At 38.1% G+C, this 16,969-nt stretch overlaps 1 protein-coding gene across 1 annotated transcript in view; it reads left to right on the forward strand.

The window, feature by feature from the left end:
- LOC113060773 (exocyst complex component 4-like) overlaps positions 1-16,969 on the forward strand; it is a 115,576-nt gene that overhangs the window by 90,673 nt on the left and 7,934 nt on the right. Inside the window, exons 12-17 of the mRNA XM_026229948.1 lie at positions 3,133-3,269; positions 5,309-5,464; positions 6,586-6,764; positions 12,981-13,122; positions 14,474-14,652; positions 14,733-14,892. Coding sequence (XP_026085733.1) covers positions 3,133-3,269; positions 5,309-5,464; positions 6,586-6,764; positions 12,981-13,122; positions 14,474-14,652; positions 14,733-14,892 — 953 coding nt within the window. The remainder of the gene's footprint in view (positions 1-3,132; positions 3,270-5,308; positions 5,465-6,585; positions 6,765-12,980; positions 13,123-14,473; positions 14,653-14,732; positions 14,893-16,969) is intronic.

Consider the following 16,969-nt stretch of genomic DNA (forward strand, 5'->3'; position numbering starts at 1 on the left):
GCCATTTGCAGACACTCCCTCCAGCAGCTCTGCTCATTTTAAACACCTCTGTACATAAAAAGCTGTAATCAAGGCTGGCATGGCTGGACATACTCCAATAAGAATTCAAAGGTGCTCTGTAGTGTGAGCAGACTAAGAATGGGTCAGGAGATGTAGAAATTTCCGGCAACACATCCTAAACCTCCCATGGCACAGTGTGACATTTAAGTAGAAGGGAAGGATTTTGCTTGAGATGAGACGAGAGAACCTCTGCTGGTTAGATTTTTTTCTCTAAAGCTCTTGCCGTCTGTTTTGCTTGTGAGGCTTCTATCCATCCTTCAGCTTTATTTTCCTCTCCTTCTCCCTTTCTCACTCTTTCTCTCTCTCTCTCTGGAGCTTGATTACTTTTTAATGATTTCTGGGGCTAAGACGAATGAGTGTGTTAAATGAGGAGAATTAGACATGTGCCGCAGAGCGCTGGGGCATTTGTTACTTGAATAATGGAGCTTAGAGACTTTGTTTACTGGGAAATATTGAGCTTCACAAATGAGACGGGGAGAGAGAGAGCAAATATTGCAGCTTTCAGTATGATATTTCTCTGGTCAGTCTCTGTAGCTTTTATTAGGTGCTGGGCAGTATATCGGAAATGTATGATCTATTCAATATTATGTTGCTTATATAAAATGAACCAAGATCATAAACATTGACTTTGATTTTAATGCACTTTTTTCATTTGGCTTTAGACATTCCTAAAGGCCACAACAAATTCACAATCACTTCTCAATTGCTCCTTTTGTCATGACTTGTGTAAATGAGATCACAAAGACTGACTATCTATTTAAAACTTTTGAATTTCTGGGTTTCTTTTTGAAGATCTGGGTAAAGTTTTGTCTTGTGGGATACACATAACTATCTACTGTAGCCTCTGAAGGGCAGTACTAATAATGCACACATCTCCATTCTGTTCAAAAGTTTTCACCCCCCGGCTCTTAATGCATTGTTTATCCTTCTGGAGCATCAGTGAGCATTTGAACCTTCTGTAATAGTTGCATATTGCAACTAAGATGGATCTCAAAATCATACAGTCATTGTTTAAAAGGGTTCAAATACACAAAAATGCTGGAAACCAAAGAATTGGGGGAACCTGTTGGATTTTCTAAACAGAAAATCAGGCAGTTTAACTGTTCAGAAAAAACACGGGACTCATGAAAAACTAAACTAAACAACAACAACAACAAAAAACAGCTGTGGATCATTCAGATGAGAAAACAATATTAATAATCAAGGCGATGTAAACTTTTGAATGAGGATATTTTTATGAAATCAACTATTTTCTCTTGTGGGTGAGTACAAAATAAACAACATGGATTTCGTATGATCCCTCTTATTTTGGTAAAATAATTTACATTTTGCAGATTCTGAAAAGGGGATGTAAACTTTTGACCTCATCTGTATCTATCTATTTTCCTGTCTCTGTCCATCCACCCATCTGTCCAAAATATTTATATCAAATACCATCAAATTGATTAAAAATATGGAAATAAATTTGTATATGATAGTTAAAAAAGAAGAAAGAATATGAAAAGTAAACACACAAATACGTGCATACAATTTACAAATAATTTCTCCATTTATGTGTATAATTGATATGTATATACTGATCAGGCCAACACAATAACGAAATCTGAGCAGGTCTAAAAACTGAAACTTTTGTTGCTGCACTTTACACTTTGGAAAAGTTATATATATATTTTTAAATATGAGCAGGCCTACAAGCTGGGATTGGTAATGCTGCACTGTAGTCATAGTTATTTATTTATATTTTTCATTATATTTTATAATGTGATATTGGTTTGAGATAGAGTATTTTATTTATATATATTTTTTATTTTATTTTATTAAGTGTTAAAAAAAAAGACAAACAAATTGTTAAAAAAAAGTTTAAAGTAATAAACAACCTGCAGTTTAATGTTTGAATTTTTGTCCCTTACTGTACCGAAAATGTAAATGTTGAAATATTTTGATATGTATGTTCTAAGCTCATTTCTCAGTAGCCATGCCAATCTTTTCCAGACAGCCATTCACGCACATAATCGAACACTCTATGGCATTGATGGACTTGTTCCAGTGTGACCAGGGGCACAGCTTTGAAGGCTAGTGTTCCCCTGCTGAGTCGTTTCTCCCTCATCCCCCTCGGTTCTCTGCTAGAGAACTCAACGGGCCAGGGCCACGGATCATTACCTCGCTCTCCGCCCCCGGGCTCAGGCAGGGGGCACAAACAGCAGGCATTGATATGTGTATTATCAGATTGTATGTCAAATGTGCAGCAATGTGCTAATAAGAACAAACTACTCGGGGCACTCGCTGCTGCCCCCTGCTGGGCGGGATGGGTCACAATATGCTTGGATTGGGTTAGGGCTGAGTCCAATTAAACAGACAGTTTGTGCCAATGCCACAAGGAAGTTATGGTTCGGTCCACTAGGCAGCAACGTTGCCAATGCCATGTTAACGTTCGCTGTCACTTTCAGGCAGTCGCTGCTGGCATTAGAAACACAGCTAAATGTTGGTAGCTGTGCTAAGACTCATGGCTCTTTTGTTTTGGCCCTTCATAGTGTCTAAAATGTGGCCTTTTTTGTGCCTTGTTCTAGGAGAAAGTTATTCTGCTATTAGAGTCATTAGCTTTGATGGCAAGGTAAAACTGTTAAATGGTAGGGAGGGCTGAGGAAGTGCTTGAAGGATGTGGACGAATGGAGGTTTGTCATTGCCACACATTTAAAATAATATCCACAGTCAGGTCATATGTTTCTGTATCGTCATGCTTCATTTATGACAGAAGGGTTGTCTTGATCTGACAGGTGAATGGAGGGTTTTGATCGTGTTTGTTTTCCGGGCTATTTGACGTGTTAGCTCAAAAGCGAGCAATTGAGTAGTTAGACTGCAGCATTTTGTAGTCTATCACGGTCCTTTATAGAGGGCGTCTGGACGGGTCATTCTTAAACTCAACCCTGACCTCAGACCAGAAACTCCCCCGCACCTTAACAACAGTGACATTTACAGTCTCTAAGGCAATCATCTGATCCTTAGAAACGAATAGAAGTGATGCCCTGACTTCAGAACGTATCGTATTGAGTGTGTGTTTGTTTGTGTTTTCAGAGCACTGTGGTTGTGGAGAAGTCCATTCAGGATCTAATGAGTCTAATGCAGGACCTCAGTGCGTACTCCAACCAGTTCCTGGAGATGGTCTGTGACAAGCTCAAGGAGTACAAAGAGATCTGCAATTCTGCATACAGGTAATAATACTGTGATGTGACACAAAAATGAATGTGAGTTTGTTGTTGCATTCAATGTGGTTCAATATAAAGAACGTGTACTGCAACATAATGGCAGTACATATCTTGTTGTCAAAATGGTCTGCATGCAAAAAGAACGTAATATGTGACCAGTGTAGTCTGATTCTTGAGCTAATGACTCTTATGAAGTGGTTCTGGGTGAATCAAAAACAGCATGACCAGTGTAGACAGATTCAGGAATGACTCTTAAGAGCCGGTTCTTGTAATGTAAAGTGCAAAAAAGATTTGTTTGAATTAATCTGACAGATGGAGCATTTCTCTCTAATGCTAATTAATTTTATTAAGAGCATAATCTAACATCAATAAATTACATAAATGCCTCAGATCATTAATTATTCTCCATTAAAAGAGTTAGAAATGTCTTTAAGATGAAGGAAAATCTGTCTACTACTGGATTTTCGGAAACATTAGATGATCTCATTGGTTTACTCATGTGTTTAAGTGAAGTGTGTGTGTGTGTGTCTCTCTCACATATGTGTAAGTCAGCAGGGGTCTGAACTGAGCTCAATCATGGATAGAAAGTGCAGAAGCAGCCGTTTCCTCGCACAATAATCACATGCTACCAATCTGTCTCTCTCTTTGTCTCCTTCTCTGTCTTTCTTTTGTTCTCTCCCTCTTTCTCATCCATAAGATGAGTGAAATGCACTGCATTACGTTCTACATGATCTGTTCAATCAATCTGCACGTCGCAGACAATAACAGTTCATTCATCCGCGGCCTCGTCTGCCTCTCTGTATCACCCGAACTCTTTTGCAGAACCGTGTTCAGCTGTCATCCAGTGCACACTTTTAATGGTCCGCTTACGCAATATTGAAGACATTTATCTGAACTTACGGTTCATCTTCATATTTTGGCATTTTTAAGATGTGAAGTGAAATGGAGCTTGTCCATTTCCTGAGCCAATCATACACTTTGTTCTTATTTTAGCTACTTACGCAGCGTTTCATCACACTTTATGATTACTTCCATTTACAAGTCATTAACAACATCATTATATAGTACTTAACGAAACACTAGATAATGAACGTTTAAAAGTGTGAAAATACATTCCATAGTATTTTAGCTATTGCAGTGTACATTAACATGAACTAATATAATATAATATAATATAATATCATATCATATCATATCATATCATATCATATCATATCATATAATAATTTAGATTATTTATATTTGTGTACATTTTAGAATTTTGTATAATATATATATATATATATATATATATATATATAACATAACATTTATTACCAGTAAAACAAATATACAAATGTTTAATGGTTATAATTAAATGAACTTATATTAAATATATTGCAAATATAAAATATGTAAAAAAGTTTTTATTGAAAAATTAAAATGTTATTCAGAAGGAAGATTATAATGTGTCAGACCAGCGTTTAGCACATTATGAACAATTTAGGTTCAAATCTAGCTTGCAACATGTTTTTGTTTACATAATATATGTGTGTGTACTGTGTATATTTATTATGCATATATAAAGACACACACTTACAGCATATATTTTGAAAATATGTACATTTATTAACTTGTATTTATTGATATTCATATAAACTATATCATATATTAATATATTTAATATATAAACAAAACATATTTTTTTCTTAAATATATACATGCTTGTGTGCATATTTATATATACAGAATAAATATACACACACACACACACACACACATATTATGTAAAAAAAAACGTTTATTTTGGATGTGATTAATCGTTTTACAGCACTAATATATATATATATATATATATATATATATATATATATATATATATATATATATATATATATATATATATATATATATATATATATATATATATATATATAATTTCCTTTTTGTGATGTTATGTGATGTTATGTTATGTTATGTCATTCTCTTTATTTTCTCTGTTCCCAAAGTTTAGTCCTGAATTGGTTTTAAGTCTGTTGTGTGTGTGGTGTGTGTGTGTGTTGAAGGGGTATCGTTCAATGCGAGGAGAAGCTGACCATTAGCGCGTCCTGGGCTAAAGATGAAGACATCAGCCGCCTGCTGCAGTCTCTGCCCAACTGGGCCAGCATGACCCAACCCAGACAGCTCCGACAGAAGAGGGAAGAGGAAGAGGACTTCACACGGTGAGAGCCCACGCTAATACACACATACATACTACAAATACACACTGTCCCCAATGTGAGCTCACCACACAGATTCATCACAGAGCACACAGTATATACAAACACACTCACACAACTCCTATCAGCTCACATCCGAGCAGGTTAACACATAGCCAGAGACGCCGTGGGACATTTGCTGTGTAACACCGATCCACAACCCTCTACGTCCTGTAAAGAGATCAATAAACACACTTATGTACTCAACTTCAGAAATTGCATTTGGGCTTTCTGTCTTCGTTGAAAATGAAGGTTTATTTTTAGCTGTTTGACACAGACAAAGCATTTTGGTATTCTGCTTGTGTGCTGTGTTACAGAGGATGAAATCTGGCCCTTATAGCCTCCGCAGACATCTTTGAACAACAACAAATACAACTTCAGGCAATCACACTATATCTGCCGGAACATTCCAGCATCCCAAACACACAGGCAATTCTGTTTTCAATTCACTTGCTCGCTCTGTCTCCCTCCCTTTCTTCCTTTTCCTCTCAAGTGCACACTTGAATTAAAGAAGACACAAGTATGAGGAAAACTTTGATTGGGCGAGAGGGAGGGGGACCTTCGTTTTTATCAAAATTGCCCTCAAAGTGTTCGCCCGTCGGTTTGGATGTGCCATGGCCTGCAATTGTACAATAAATAAATGAACTGGTTATGTGGGACAGAGAAAATCCAATCTAGCCGACCTGTTGAAGCTAAGCGCAGACAGCGCTTGGGAGGCTTTTATCATATAAATGACCCTGACAGTTTCATCAGCTAAAGAGGGATTACGGCACATGTATGGCAATCCTATACAGAGCGATAAAAGCTTGTTAAAAAGTCCTCCGTTCAATAGACGCTGCATTTTATCTTAAGGAATTTCACAGTGCTCAGAAATGAGCCGCGTGGATTTTTTTCTCCCACATCCATTACAGACCTGTAGAGGAGGTAAAAGAAAATACTGACTTTATAGATTTGCTTGAGCATCATTTATCTGAATGTGCCCGTGAAGCTCAGCATCAGCTGCTGCTGTGGTTATGAGAAGGAGAGTAAGGGAAAGCATGCGTTAAAACACAAATGTTCATTATTTCTCCTTCTGTCTCTCACAGGGCTGCATTTGCCAAGGAGTCGGAGGTTCTGACGGGGAATCTGGGTGATAAGCTGATTCCTCAGAATGAGATTCTTAGGGACGTCAGTGATCTGAAGGCCCTCGCTAACCTGCAGGAGAGCATGGAGTGGCTTGCCACTCGCCTCAGGGGTTTCTTCAGCAACCTGCCCCAGAGCTCCAGTGAGTGTGTGTGTGTTTATGGTTTGGCTGGAGGTTTGTCCAGTGATGAAAGTGTGTCACAATTTTTTGTGACGCAAAATGTTTTCAATTTTCATAAAACATTTTGGTAAGTGATCATTTGAACTAAAAAATTAACCTGATTTTGTGTATGTGGTATATGGTATGTGCACTTTTTAAAACAAATTAAAAAAATATATAAATAGTAATAATAACATATTTTATTAATTAAGTAGTAAGTTTTTCCTTAATCCTTCAGCTTGTATTTCCAGTACAATGTTATTAGTATTTATTTATTTTTTATTTTATTTAAAAAGGTATATTAAATTATATTTTTACATTTTAAATATATATATATATATATATATATATATATATATATATATATATATATATTTATTTATTTTTATTTTTATTTTTTAATTTAAATAATTACATTCAATAATCAAGTTCATTTTATTATAATTCATTTAAATAATTATATACATTATTTAAACATTTAAAATTGAAACAATATTTCTCATTCATTTTAAGTCGTAGCTGTTTTTTATTTTTTATTTATTTTTTAATTTTTTTGTTTTGGGGCTTTTTCATAATCCTTAAATGTACTATGTATTTTTCCAGTTAAGTCTAGTAAATTCGACTTAACTCCCAGTGTCTCCCAACTTTTAGACCTCATTGTGTGCCGAGTTGTATTTTGCCAGTTCATCAGAACTGATAGAATTTAGTTCATTAGTTCAAAAGAAGAACTGTATTTTTACATAAGTTGTTACAGTGACTTGAGAATATTCCGTTTCAAGACTTCAGTGAAACTTCAGCTCTGCATTTCTAACGTCACCCCACCCACATCAGTCAAACTTCACACAATACCGTCAGAATGTCCTCCACTTCTTTCACTAAAATCTGTAAATAAGCTATTTTAAAACTATTGTTACTTCAGTTTTTTGGGTAAAGACTGCTTCATAGCGACTCGCGTCCGGAGCAGATAAAAATTCAATAAAAGCGCGGTGGAGGATGTGGTGTAATTACCATTAGTTCTGTGCAGAAGCCGTAATGGAGTGTTTTATCATGGTGGGACAGCTTCAGCATTGTTCATTATTTAGTGTTTGCTGAGCTGATGGGACCGTCGCCGACGGAAACCCTTATCTCTGTAACCCCCCCCCTTAAATTGGATTTTATATTATGGAGCCAGTCAGGTATGAACAAGTCATTTTCTCCTGTCTTGTCTTGCAGACTAATACACGTTTGCTAGTGTAATGTGGGGGAGATTAAACAGCGTCTCACCACCAGAGACTGAGCTTTGAAGTGGATAGAGTGAAGAGAGTTCCTAGACAGAGAGAGAAAGAGCTCTTTTGCCCTTGTCTTTTTAAAGCGAAGGCCCACCGCGGTCAGGAAGAGACATCCTTCATGCACCTGTGACTACCCTGATGTGGCGTTTGTGCTCTAGAAGTATTGGTTTGTCAGACAGACAGAGAGACCTTGTCCTTGTCTCAGTGAGTTTAATTCGTGGCATTGCTCAATCTCCATGTCTCCAGTCTATGCAAAAACAAACACTCGGACCTCCGCGATAAGATGCGTGTGATAATCCTGCTCTTCAGCATCATGGTGTTGAATCTTAATGCAATCAAATACGTTCTTCAGTCTTGGACCTGCTGTTTGGGTAGAAATCGATGGGCTTTGATTGGTCATGAAGACACTGAGGGTTTGCGTCTCATTGCCCATCTGGGAGACTTTTCGTAGCATGGAATCCTGCTCAAATTTATCTGCGGCCTAATTTTCTCAGGCTAGCTCTGTTTCTGTATGTCCTCCCTTGTGTGTGTCTATCAGGGCTTTTTTTCTTAATGCTGTTTGTATTTTTCACTCTCTGAGTGTTCAGACATCTCATGTGCTCAAGATGCTACTTGAATGGATACAGTACATTCAGATGAAATATAAGGGAAGCTGTGTTAGTGTATGCGAATGCTGTTAACTAAAAACTGAATATAGCAACAGTTCACAGATAATGCAGCATTTCCATTTAAAGTCTCTTATACTGGTGCAATATAAAAAGTAAGAGCCACTATGGCTCTTTTGCTAAAGGTAATGCATTACTTGGATAAACACTTTTTGCTAGCAATTGGTGGTAAATGCCTTATGTCAGACACTTCTTGAAGGTAAAAGTGGCTAATCATTTTGATAACAGGCTTTTACTCCGGCGTTTCAGAAAGAATTTGAGATGCTATGAGATGATGTTATTAATTATTTGTTCACATTACTTTCTTTGGTTCAGTCACATTTATTCAGCACACGTTCTCTTCGTAGTTTACGTATAACCTTAATACTGAAAAAAAATATTTTTGCCATTTTGCTTTTATTAGGATAGGATAGTGTAGAGTAGACAGGATGCAAAGTGGGGAAGAGAGAAATGGGTGGGATCAGGAAATGTCCTCGAACCGGGATTCAAACTCGGGACGCCTGCAACATAATGCCATTACGTTCTTGTGACCATTGCACTTATGCCTTAAAACAAGACCTTTTACCAACTTATACCCACCTTGGCTAGACAAACAAAACACAGAACTCTTAAGTCTGTTGTCCAAACAACCCCCTGCCTTTCACATGCTTCAAAATCCATCTTCTTATAGCTCTCGGGAGATTATTGAAGAACAGACGCAGAGCTTTGAGCATTTATAGCCTTCAGTGCCAAAGAAAAAGTCTTGGGTCAAACGTTCTGTTGGTTTTGGGAGTTTTTAAAGTACCTTTATCGCCAACAGTAAAGGTCTGCTTTCCATCTATTAGCATAATGTGTGTGGATGCACACAGGCACACTTTAATTTCTGGAATAGTTTTAACCGAAGGCACCACTTGTTTTCCTGTTCTTTCTCCCTCCTCTCAAGTCCTATCCTGAAGGCTTAACCGGCAAGTCGTAGTGCTGACGCAGTGAGGTCAAAGGTCGCCAGCAGACAGAGCTCGGCTCTCCCCATGCAGATGTCGCCGCTGTTACTGCAGCCGAATAATTAACGCTCTCAGCCAATCACATGCATCATTCATGAGCCTTCTGTCTCTCTCCTTCTCCCTCCACTGCCGCAGAGGTCAGATATCTTGTTTATTAGAGCGCGGTGTTTAACAGCCGGTGGGAGGTGTGCGGCGAGATGATGCAGTTTTTCAACAGCAGTTTTTGGGCTGAGCCGCTGTGCTTAAACTTCACCCTGACAGCCAGTGGGACGTAGTCGTAAAGAAGGGTATCAGCAAATGATTGATCTCCGCTCTCTCGCTCGCTCTCTGTCTTTATGAGTGCCACCCTCTCACAGATGGCATCGAACAGACGCTTAGGCGAGATAGGATTTGGAAATAATTGGATGAGCCCAACACACGCACACAGACTCGCATCTACGCAAGCACACAACCTCCGATACAAGAAATTTAAAAGCCTATAAGTTAAAGGAAGACAGAAGAAGACATTCAATTAGTCTGTTTGTGTCTCTAAATTGGCCGCCTCATGTGGCGCAGCCTTGATCATACCGTCGCAGCAGGGTGAGCTCAGAGGCGATGGACAGCAGGCCCCATCTCTCTCTCGCGCCCCCAGTGGGGGGTCTGGGGCAGGGGGTCCTGGCACACACAGACTTTCAGTGGAGCAGCCATTCTTTACCACATGCCGCTGCACTCAGTCGTTCACTGACAGTTGGCGTGTGTATACATGAGCACACATGTGTTAATAAACACACAACTTGACAAACAGCTTTACACATGGATAGAATTCACACCAACTGCATAATGCAAACATGCAGGTTAATTGGCGTGCAGCATTGGCATCCTTTGGATTTGTAGTACACTCTGGATGTCTGGATCATGCTGTTTATGAAAAGCGAAGTTCCAGATTTCACTAAAATGATGAACTGGTTTAAATAAACAGCATTTTTCGGTTGCACCCGACTGGTAGAACAGTTTTACTTTGGCTGACTGTGCAGAAGCAGATAATGATTAAAAGCTTCATAGAGAGCTGTGAAGTAGTTTGTATTAGCTTTGTTTGAAAATGGCAATGAAAATTATTAAATATTATAAATATGATAAATAACGTATTCTATAAATAACATATTCAAATAAATTTTATGTACATACAATAACTTTATTAAAATTTTAAGTTCAACAAATAGTACACTCAAAAATGTAAATTCTTTAAACATAAATGATAGTAATTTAGAATATATAAGTGAAGTAATAGAAGGTTGTTTGCCCGATTATGAAAATACAATAATCAAGATAAAACTATTATTGTTCCCCATTCCACCCACTTCACAAACTTCTCGTAATGTAAGGTAGTGCTTGATTTATTAAAGTTAATTGGATCTATTTGTGTTTTTTAAAAGGGCAAAAGAGAACTTAAACTGATCTTCCTTTTATCTTATAGTGTGTGCCTGAATGGTCAAATGCACGTAAAGATGCGTGCTTGGTGATTGTTCACGTAAACCATCGTCGTAAACAGTTGAGAATGAAAATGCATGCGTAACAGTAAATTGGATCTGTGTATCGGTGTAAGTGGTAACAGGCTAATATTCCTGCTGCCAACTGTGTTTAATATGAAATCAAACAACAAAAGACAACGAAAATCACTCACTGTTCTTTAATAAGAAAATAAAAAGTTTAGTTCTTACAGTGAAGACCTTGCCGTTTTATGTTTACATTTGATCTGTTTGATTAATTTGTATCCTCTGTTAATTGTGTTATCGTGTGTGTTTTTATTTTTATTGTATTACTGACTGTTGAATTATTCTTCAGTCGTTTTTGAGGACTTTTAATTTTAACCTTAAGACTTACCCTAGTATTCTGCTGTGGCATTGAGAATTGTGAAATTCCGCTGGTATCTAAAATGTAGATGTAGTAGCAACCTTATTTACAGAAGATATATATTAAGTAAATATACCGGTATCTTTAAATAAATCTTTGGTCATGTGGCCCACTCATAATTGTGTTAAATAATCATGATTACACTAATAGAAATAATTATAAAATAATCAAGCAGGCCTACTCATAAGCTTCATCACCTCATTCTTGAACACAATGCCTCTACATATTCAACCTTGATTATGAGACACACAAGAACCAGTGTCATTAGCTTCTTCACACACAGTATCTCCATCTCCCTTTATTGTAAGGAAAAGATCAGCAAAAACATCTCCTTTTGTGTTCCACATAAGGTCAAACAGGTTATATGAATGTGAGTAAATTAGTGTAGAACTCTTTGGGAAAAATATAATTACTGATTTGGTACTCGGTTTGAATTACCCTGACAAATAGGACTGTTTGCTTGTTACAATGGCTTGACAGTTTTGTTATCAATCGGAGGTCACATATGGGGAATTTTCTACGCTCTTTTGAATAAAATATCAGTCCTCAGTGACCCAGTGCCTCTAATCTACCCCTTGGTCATCACTGCTATATTTGCACTTCTTGTCTTCAAGCGTTTTTAATCATTCCATGCCAAACACACCCTTATCTCCTACAAACCTTATTTCTAATAAGAGTTATAGACAGACAGTAATTAACTACCGAGTGAACACACACATATGCAAGTGCTGCGGCTCTTTTCATGTCTTTTGACATTGGTCTGTGTGTATATATAATTGCTCAATGGCAGTGGCCATTCTCCTGAACAAACACAAGGGACCCAGAGCCACTACGTGAGCAAACTGGCATCCATCAGCACAGCAAACACGTCCACACACAAATACTTCTCTACATACCGTGAGATTTGTTTGTGTGTGTGTGAAAGTGACCTTCAGAAGTGCAGAGACATGCTTCAGAGAGTTACAGGAAGTCAGTGTCCATCATCTCTCGTGCCTCATTGATCGCCTAGTGTCCCACACACACACAGTCATCCTGTGACCATATGTGTGCTTGCATCTCATTGACTACACTGTAAAAAAAAAAAAAAAGTTTTTTTGAAAAAGTAAATAAACATTATTGGAGTATGTTTTAGGTCTTTCTACATGAAAAATTCATGTTTAATTCAATGTGTTTATGCTAGGTGCTTCTGAATTATGCAAGTGATTAAACAAATATTACATGGCCGAAATATGTCGACACCAGCACACCATACCTACATGTGCTTGGTATATCTGTTGGCATTACCTATTAGGAAGTCTGAGAAGTATTTCCACATGGTGTTGGTATACTGGCTATAAATGTGTTCTTCTGTTTTGCTTTATGGCTCAGACTCTCTTTTTATATTCTTTTGTCTAGGTGTATCCCCAGGCTCAGATGCTCAGCTGAACAGCGAGAACGTCCGCAATCGAGAGCAGATCCTTCAGACTTTGACTGACCTCTCCAGTTCCTTCCAGGACATCGCTGACCGCTGCCTTCTGGTGCTTCATCTGGAGATCAGGTAGGTCTGACCACTTCATCTCAATCTGAAAGTAGGACTCCATGCTCAAGTCTTAAGATATCTTCACACAAACAACAACTTAAATGCTGCAGACCATCATCTCTATCAGAATGAAATGGGCCGTAATTTAAAATCTTCCTAAGAGTTTGCCCGGCCCAAAAGAGCACCGATGGGTCATTCACTCTGCTGCCCTCCTCCACAGACCCTCCCTCCCGCTCGCCTGATTATTCTCTGATATCATTTAGCTTATGCGATCCTGTTTATGATTTGGAAACAATAACTTGCAGCTCCCATGTTACGCGTTATTGACTTTTTCCATCAAGCAAATTTCCCCTGACAGTGCTTGAGGGTAAATTAAGCTATAAGAGAAGGTAAGAAGAAGAGGATGCAGGCTTTATGGTTTGGTAGCGGGCGCCTTCGCTTAAAGCTATTCTAATGCTGAATGAGAAAGAGGAGGTTTATTGCAGGGCTGTTGGAGGCCATTATGGAAACGTCTCCATCTAACCTTCTCTCTCTTTCTGTCTCAAGAATGCTCTTTCTTTGTGCACCTATACACAGGTTTATTAGTCCATGAACACTTCACAGATTGTACCCCCCCCCCCTCCCCCCAAACACACATGCACCTGCTCACAGGATGTTCCATCATCCCAGTTCATTCAGCCTTTATAGAGTTAAGCGAGATATCCACTACCAGCATCTGGCATTTCTCTGTGGACCGATGACATTAACACTACTCGCAAATGATAACAATTACTCACATGTTCAAACTGGTTTTCATTATTTCTTACATTTAATGGTAATTTAGATTATGTGGTAGTACCCTGAGGATAGATTATGTGGAAATGCTCTAAATTTTCCAACAGAATTTTAGGGAAATGTGTAGATTTTATTATCTGGAAATATTATTCATAAAAAGTTTTTTCTTATTATTGAAACAGAATAAAATGTATTAATTTATCATATATATATATATATATATATATATATATATATATATATATATACAATATTGTTATACTATAAATGAATTAATTAGTTATTCTATCTATTATTTTTGACCTTAATACTGTAGGCCTATATGTCATACGGGGCATTAATACAAACTCCCTTTTAAAATAAAAAATGTATGAAATATATCAAATGTGAAAATAATTAGTGCACATGATCAAAGGCATCTTAATTGCGGTTTTTCCAGGAAAGTCTGATGAAAAGAGTTTTTCATGTGGAAATTATTCATTTTTAGGTGAAATCCTGTGTGAATTCAAACAAGTCATATCTCAAGCTTCAGGAAAGTTCTTATCTGTCACAGCCTGTAATTGTCATTCCTTGCCTGTCGTCTCTGCCCCATCAGGGTCCACTGTTTCCATTATCTGATCCCTCTGGCAAAACAAGGAAACTACGCCATCGTGGCTAATGCAGCCAGCATGGACTACGACCCCCTGGTGGTGAAGCTGAATAAGGACATCAGTGCCATAGAGGAAGTGATGGGAGCTGCCCTGCAGCAGCACAAGTTTCAGTACATCTTTGAGGGTGAGTGACTTCTTGCCTCAACAGGAAGCTGATGCCTGAAGCATTATTTCTTTTCTGACTATCTTCCTGTCTCGGTGCAGGTCTGGGTCACCTGATCTCTTGTATTCTGATAAACGGAGCTCAGTACTTCAAGCGCATCAGTGAGTCCGGCATCAAGAAGATGTGCAGAAATATCTTTGTGCTCCAGCAGAACCTGACGAACATCACCATGTCACGCGAGGCTGATCTGGATTTTGCCAGGTAGAATACATAACTATTCTCGGTAGGGATGTGCAAAACGACATCATTTCAAAATCAGCTTGCCTGAGCAACTCCTCAGCCAGCAGGTTTAATGAAATCGTATAAAAAGCTATGTTCACACTTGTCGTCTTTTTTGAAGCTACCAGTGTCTTATTTATATTGAAATCCTATGGAGTAACCCGCGTTTTCAGAAAAGTAATGAGCGCTTTTTTAAGTGTCACTGTCAGTGTCTTTTTCTGCAGCTCAGAGTATCTTTTCAAGTTTAAAAAAAGTTAAACTTTTCTGGAAAAAAAGCCCTACGTTAAGCGCCTTTTTGACAGCTGTCCAATGACAAGCAAGTAGCAAGACCTGTCGTTTACATAACAAAGAGAACGTCAAGAAAAATGGAGAAGGTGGCGGTAGATAGACATAAGCCCCTTTCACACTGCGATTCCGGCAAATACACGGGTAACGTGTCCCGACAATTGTTCCCGGGTCGCTAGATTTTGCACTTTCACACTGCCAATGATTACCCAGAATATGATTCATTACAGTTTGCACATATTTTTTTGTCGCGAAAATTGATCTGCCTTCAAAACACCCGGTAAAAGAGTCGCGCGATAATGTGCATTATCACTACGACACGGCATTAGATCTGGCTTTTGTTCACACAGAGCTCTTTTTTCCGGGACTTAACCCGGCAATATTACTAGGTCCCCGACCTGGGATCAGTCCCGGAATCAATCCCGGGACGTGTTTGCTTTTACACAGAATTCAACCCGTCAGTTTTCCAGGTCCAATGTGCAGTATGAAAGGGGCTTTAGTAATAACACTCATTGTCTTCTCTAGTGCTGATCAACCAGCCACGTCCCATTCGTCATTATTTGTGATGTCACAAATCCCGGAAAATATTGTTGTAGTCCAAACGAGTCGTTCGTTGTAGTTTTTGAAAAGTGATTTATGTTAAATAAAATATCTCCTTTTGAAGTGGACTTTGAGCTTTGTAACTTTGCAGATCTTTTTTATGCTCAAACAGCAACATTACAATACTAACTAAAGTTTAAAAAAACATAATAGGAACCTTTTTATGTTTACTTTAATACTTAGTATAATCTTTTATTAGTATTTTTATATAAATCATTTTTAAAACTAAAGCTAATTTCCCTGGGATTTTTTTTTCAGACTAACCTTGAAGTAATGAACATCACATAAATACGAACAAAGAAGAAAATATAGATCAATTAATGTAGATAAACACAATTAACAGATAATGAGCCTCTTTACTCACGCGCACACACATGTAAATGTGTAAAATTGTAATTATTATTTTGTTTGTTTTCAAGTCATTTGAATGTTTAGTTTTGCATTCTTTTCCAGTTAATGAAAAGGTTTAAAACATTGAGGGTTGGGGTGGGGGGGCGGGGTTTCAGTTAATAAATATCAGCTCTTTCCAGTCAGCCTATAACTAACAGCATGTTTCTATATTTTTATGGGAAGATCACTGTCAGGGCAGTTAAATTAAATGGAGTAATGTGCATTTTGCTGTACAAACAATGGGAATCAATACCCGGCGGATTTCTTGCATGATTATTACAGCGCTGGCTTATTGACCCCCCCCCCCCCCCCCAACAACTCTCTCTCTGTCTCTCTGTCTCTCTCCTTCATATATGATGTCATGTGATGTATGTGTGGTACAGGTGGTGACTGGAATTACAGTACATTGTTTGCTCTATCAAGGCTCCTCTGATTGACCCCTCCAACACACAAACACACACACACAGCAGAGAGCACAGGAGCACATCTCTCTGTAAACCCCTTATGAATACTTTGTTATTATCCTCATGAACAAGATAATAAAGGAGCAATATAGCACTAGACTTTTGCAGCTGTACCCTTGTCATTTACATTCAGCTTCGAGTGTGTAAACGCCGTTGTGTTGAGGGATTCATTGCGAGAGATGGAGGCATATATGTGGATGCTGGGAGATGGAGAAAGGCCCATGAGGAAGAAGGGGAATCGTTGGCCACTCTCCCATCTGAATGCTTGCTGTGGGCGACTGGGCCAAGGACACAGTAATAACCATCGATTTGAGTTAAAG

The sequence above is a fragment of the Carassius auratus genome, chromosome 4 (assembly GCF_003368295.1).
Source record: "Carassius auratus strain Wakin chromosome 4, ASM336829v1, whole genome shotgun sequence".
Lineage (NCBI taxonomy): Eukaryota > Metazoa > Chordata > Actinopteri > Cypriniformes > Cyprinidae > Carassius > Carassius auratus.